A 5360-nucleotide genomic window follows, 5' to 3' on the forward strand; every position below is an offset into this window, starting at 1 on the left:
CGTCTACACGTGCACGCTACTTCGAAGTAGCGGCAGTAACTTCGAAATAGCGCCCGTCACGTCTACACGTGTTGGGCGCTATTTCGAAGTTGAAATCGACGTTAGGCGGCGAGACGTCGAAGTCGCTAACCCCATGAGCGGATGGGAATAGCGCCCTACTTCGACGTTCAACATCGAAGTAGGGACGTGTAGACGATCCGCGTCCCGCAACATCGAAATAGCGGGGTCCTCCATGGCGGCCATCAGCTGGGGGGTTGAGAGATACTCTCTCTCCAGCCCTTGCGGGGCTCTGTGGTCACCGTGGGCAGCAGCCCTTAGCCCAGGGCTTCTGGCTGCTTCTGCGGCAGCTGGGGGTCCGTGCTGCATATACAGGGTCTGCAACTAGTTGTTGGCTCTGTGTATCTTGCACTGTTTAATGAAAGTGTGTCTGGGAGGGGCCCTTTAAGGGAGCGACTTGCTGTTGAGTCCGCCCCGTGACCCTGTCTGCAGCTGTGCCTGGCTCCCTTATTTCGATGTGTGCTACTTTGCCGTGTAGACGTTCCCTCGCTGTGCCTATTTCGATGTTGGGCTGAGCAACGTCGAAGTTGAACATCGACGTTGCCAGCCCTGGAGGACGTGTAGACGTTATTCATCGAAATAGCCTATTTCGATGTCGCAACATCGAAATAAGCTATTTCGAAGTTGGGTGCACGTGTAGACGTAGCCATTATGTGTTCCTGATTTCATATGTTCAGTCTTTATCAGGTTCAGTCTTGATAGGTATTTTCTTGGATGAACAGACAGATGGATGGTTACTCTGTGTTGGTGGTCACTGAACTCTGCAACAGGTCACAGCAATGTTTCCTTTCTTCTGGCCCTTTGTGTTGATGACCTGATTTGCCCTGAAATCCTCATTAGCCTGTGAGGTTTGTCTACACTGGCCTTGTGGGATTCCTTTCATTCCCTTGATGCTCTCTCTCATGCGATTCAGGAGACGAACTTGCTCGTGCACTCTGAATTTCAGTGACTCTGTCTCCATGGTTTCCATGGAAATAACCAATTTAGTCTTTTGAATGTGAGGACTGATACTGGTCACTGCATAATCTAGAAACAAATTGGTTATATAAGGTATCACTTACAAGTTTTTTCAAGCTGTCAGTGCTCTGACAACTTCCTTGGAGTAGCCACAAATGGTGCTACTCACTTTCCACTTCCCTGGTGCTGCTGATGTAAGCAGTACCATTCTGCTGTCACCAGAGAGCTATTCCTGAGTTTGTTCAATAATTGATACGTATGTGGCATTTCTTGGCAGAGTTAGAAAAATGGGCCATGCAATAGCTGGTATGCCTTTGGGCCCATCCCTACTGTTGGCAAGGCTGGGCAGCTGTGTTGAGCTGTGTGTGGTGGTCTAGCAAGTTCCAGGATGGATTGAGGTAAAAGGGACAGCCTGACGGTGTGAGCCAGGTGCTAGTGTGGCTGTGTGTGGTGAGGCAGGTGGGTGCTGGCGGCACTTGCATGTGGTGGGCTTGAGCAGATGCAGGAATGGGTGCTGGCTGTGTGCACCAGGTTTGGTGGGTGCTGAGACCGGTGCTGGGGGGGCTGTCTGTGATAGGTTGGCTGAGTGCTGGGGCAGGTGTGAGGGGTCTATGTGGGAAGGGCTGTGGGCAGGTGCTGGACAGGGCTATGTGGTGGACTAAGGTGGGAGCTGCAGAGTGGGGTTGTGTAGGATGGCTTGGGTGGATCAGGGGCAGGTGTGTGGTGGGCTGGGGCAGGGAATGAAGGGATTGGGGGGCTCAGTGTGGTAGGCTTGGGCAGGTATTGGGAATCAGGGGTGGCTGGGGCAGGTGCTGGGGGGGCTGCGTTGGGGGGGGGGCCGGGGCAGGTGCCGGGCCGGGAGTAAAACCCATTGGCCCATTGTGACGCGGCGCGGCGGTCACTGAGAGCGGCACGGCGCGGCCGGGCCATGCAGCAGCAGCGGCGGTGGCGGGGCCCGGGGGCCGAGGGCGGCTGGCGCTTCCCCGCGGGCGTCCCGCTGAGTGGCCGCGGGCCCCGCAGAGGCAGCAGGGAGCGGCCCGCGCCCCGCCCGGAGATGCCGCGGCCGGGCTCGAGCCGCTTCTGGCCGCCGCGCTCCCTGGACCCCTACGACTCGGAGGCGGAGCCGGCGGGCGGGGAAGGGCGGAGCCGCCTGGGCACCGCCTACGGCCCGAGGAAGGGCCAGAGGGGCCGCGTCCCCTCCCCGTCCCGCCGCCCCTGCGCCTGGCCGCGCCACGTGCCCGCGGCGGGCGAAGGCTGCCCGGCCTCCCTCAGCCCTTCCTGCACCAGCCTCGGCCGGGGCAGCCGGCGGGAGGAGGCGCTGGGGGAGGGTCAGTGGGCCAGCCCTGTGCGCGGGGCCCGGGCGTGCGGCTCAGACCGCATGGGGGAGGCCAGTCAGCCCCCCTCCCCCTGCGCCTCCGCCTCCTCCTGCCAGCTGGAGCCCGCCCCCAGCCGGCGGGCGTGGCAGGAGGCGTGCGAGAGCAGCCCAAGCCTGAGCGACCTGCTGCGCTCCTTTGCCCGGCGGGAGGAGGAGGAGGAGGAGGAGGGTGTGGCGGCTGCAAACCGTCACCGCGGCGTCCCCCAGCCCCCTCGGTCAAGACGGAGAGAGCCCCAGGTCAGCCTCCAGGATCTAACCGATCAGAGAGATGAGGATTTAATCCCTGAAAGGGACCGGAAGATTGCCGCTCTGATGCTGGCCAGGTATCGAGAGGAGCAGGAGCTAAAAGCGAGGCAGCTGCAGACCTCTGATGCCTGGGAGAAGATGAGGCGGAGGGAGAAGAAACTCAAATCAAGACTGGAGAAAGAAAAGCAGCACCAGCTTGCTGAAAACCAGTGGCAAAAGGACAGAGAGCACAGAAAAGCCAGGCTCAGACTAGAAGAACAAGAGTTTTTGAAGGCCAGAGAGAAAGAAATGATGTTACAGCACAAGAAATGGGAGCAGCTAGCCCAGGAGCAAGAAAGGAGGCGGAAGGAAAAACTTGAAAGAACTAAGTTACAGGCTGAATACAGAAAATGCTGTCAAGAAAAGCAGCTGAGAGAGAAAAGGATAGCTGAGAAGAGTGCTAAACAGTACAGCCATAATCTGCTAAAGGAGAAAATGGCACAGGCCTTTGAAAAAAGACTGTTGAAAGCCATGGAGGAGAAGAAAAGGAGTCAAGATCTGAACCAACATGAAAAAGCCAGACACAAGCTCCTGAAAGCACAAGTGGATCACCAAGTCAAAGCTGATGAGCTTTATAAGAGGCTTTCTATAGAACAAAAGCTTCAGAGATCTCAAGAAATCCTTGATCAGCTGATGGAAGAAAGAAACAATGAATTAAAAGAAAAATCTCTAAGGGATGAAGAACAAGGCCTATTGGCCAAGTTTAGAGCAAAAGAGACAGAGGAAGAAAAAAGGCGGCGTAAAAATATGTTGCTGCAGATAGCGGAGATGAAGATCCAGCAAGCCCAAGAAATTATGTCTAGAAATATCCAAGACAAAGCACAACGGAGCAAAGAAAATAACTATTTAAAAGAAATAAAGCACCACTTTCAAAAACAAAAGGTTGAAGATGATGAAAAATATCACCTACAGAAAGTTCAGGAAGCCATCAAAAGGAAAGATGAAAAAAGCAATAGGATTTTGAGGGACAAGGAAGCTGCCATCGAAAACTCTAGAAAAAAAGCAAGAGCATCATATGACCTGAGAGAAAAAGTGAGAGAACTGATTAATAGCCATTCGTTTGACTAGATGACTTTAGAAGTCCTTCACAGTGCAAGTCTTCTTAAGGAGTCTAGTAACTCTTAAAAAGAAAACTTGCAATCACTCTTCTGTTAAAAAGATGGTTTGCAATACATTCATATCGTTACTTGTCTAGAATTCTTCACTGTATTACACTAAAATGGTTTCACCCTTAAATCTGGTATGTCTGATAATGCTCTGATCATTTTCAATAGTATTATGGCCTAAAGGATTTCATAGAGTTTATTTAAAGTTCAGTCATTTGTAATTGTATTCTGTTTATAAACTGAAAATGGGCCACCTGGAATCAGTGTTCCCTATGATTTCCTGTTTCAGACTGTTCAGCAGTACTTCTCTAGTTACACACTATAGAAATGATCCCTGAAAATTGTATAAAAATGGAAGGGGTGAATTCCTCTCCCCATTTAAAATGGACTTTGATACTTTCCCATTCCCACCATGTCTGAACATTCAGCTTCTACTTTTATCTAGCAGAGATCACAATACATTTTCATTTCTAATTGTATTGCTTTTGAAACACAGCTGAAATTTCCATTTTGAACATGTAGTGGCATTTACTTAGATTTTATTGCAATCTACAATGCAGCTCTTGTTCAGGTCCTTTAGTTATGCACGCTGTTATTGCAGTGGTAAAAAAACAAAAAAGAACTGATGAACACTGAGATGCAATAGATGGCACTAGTCTATTCCAAGAAACTATTTTAAACAGAGAGAACCAAAAACAGTAATCAAGGTGGACAAATCAGAAAAAAAAATTATCAAGGTGAGCAAATCAGAGAGTAGAGGGGAAGAAGGAGTGGGGGGAGTCAAGAATTAGATTAGGCCAACTATGCAAATGAGCCCCTATAGTGACCCAGAAAATTCCCATCCCAGTTCAAACCATGTGTTAATGTGTTGAATTTGAACATAAAAGAAAGTACAGCAGCCTCTCTTTCAAGAATGTTGTGAAAATTCCTCTTCAGTAACATGCAGACTCTTAAGTGATTAACAGAATGGCCCACTCCATTAAAATGCCAGCCAACAGGTTTGTGGATCAGGAGTGTTTTTATGTCTGTTTTGTGCCCATTAACTTTTTGTCTAAGAGAGTTTGAAGTCTGTCCAATATACAAAGCATCTGGGCATTGTTGGCACATGATGGTGTATGGGAATAAATAAATAAGGGGAAGAAGGATTCTTTCAAAGATGGGTTTACTTTCAAAAGAGCAGCATCTGCACTGGCTTTCTTCTTTCGAAAGAAGCTCTTTTGAAATTAGAATATGCAAATGAGGTGTCATATGCAAATTTATATCTCGTTTGCATTTTTGATTTACCTCATTTGCATGCCTCTTTCAAAAGAGGAATGCAAGTGCAGACACACCCATATAGAAAAGTGGCAGAATCACCAGGCAGGTGACAGGAGCTAGCTGGAGGTGCTCTTTCCCAGGTCTGGGACTGTGCCAGCCCCATGGCTCCCACTCTACAGGCACCCTTTAGGGAACATTCATACAAGGACATTGCTGCCTGTTTCCCTTCATCAGGGAGCCACAGAAAGTGCACAGTGTCTCAGTGGTTAGAGCACTGGCCTTACAAACCCAGGGTTGCAAGCTCAGCCCTTGAGCGGGTCTTT

The 5360-nt window shown here is 50.2% G+C and overlaps 1 protein-coding gene across 1 annotated transcript; it reads left to right on the forward strand.

The window, feature by feature from the left end:
- The first annotated feature begins 1942 nt into the window (after positions 1–1942).
- Positions 1943–3838, forward strand: LOC142010440 (coiled-coil domain-containing protein 185-like). Its single transcript, XM_074988789.1, has one exon. It carries the CDS (start codon positions 1943–1945, stop codon positions 3740–3742), a length of 1800 nt encoding a protein of 599 aa, XP_074844890.1. The 3' UTR covers positions 3743–3838.
- Positions 3839–5360: the final 1522 nt, after the last annotated feature.

Source organism: Carettochelys insculpta, chromosome 3 (assembly GCF_033958435.1).
Source record: "Carettochelys insculpta isolate YL-2023 chromosome 3, ASM3395843v1, whole genome shotgun sequence".
In the NCBI taxonomy this organism is placed as follows: Eukaryota; Metazoa; Chordata; order Testudines; family Carettochelyidae; genus Carettochelys; species Carettochelys insculpta.

Excerpts from the sequence above, each read along its gene's own strand:
- LOC142010440 (XM_074988789.1), top strand. The coding sequence starts at position 1,943 with ATGCAGCAGCAGCGGCGGTGGCGGGGCCCGGGGGCCGAGGGCGGCTGG.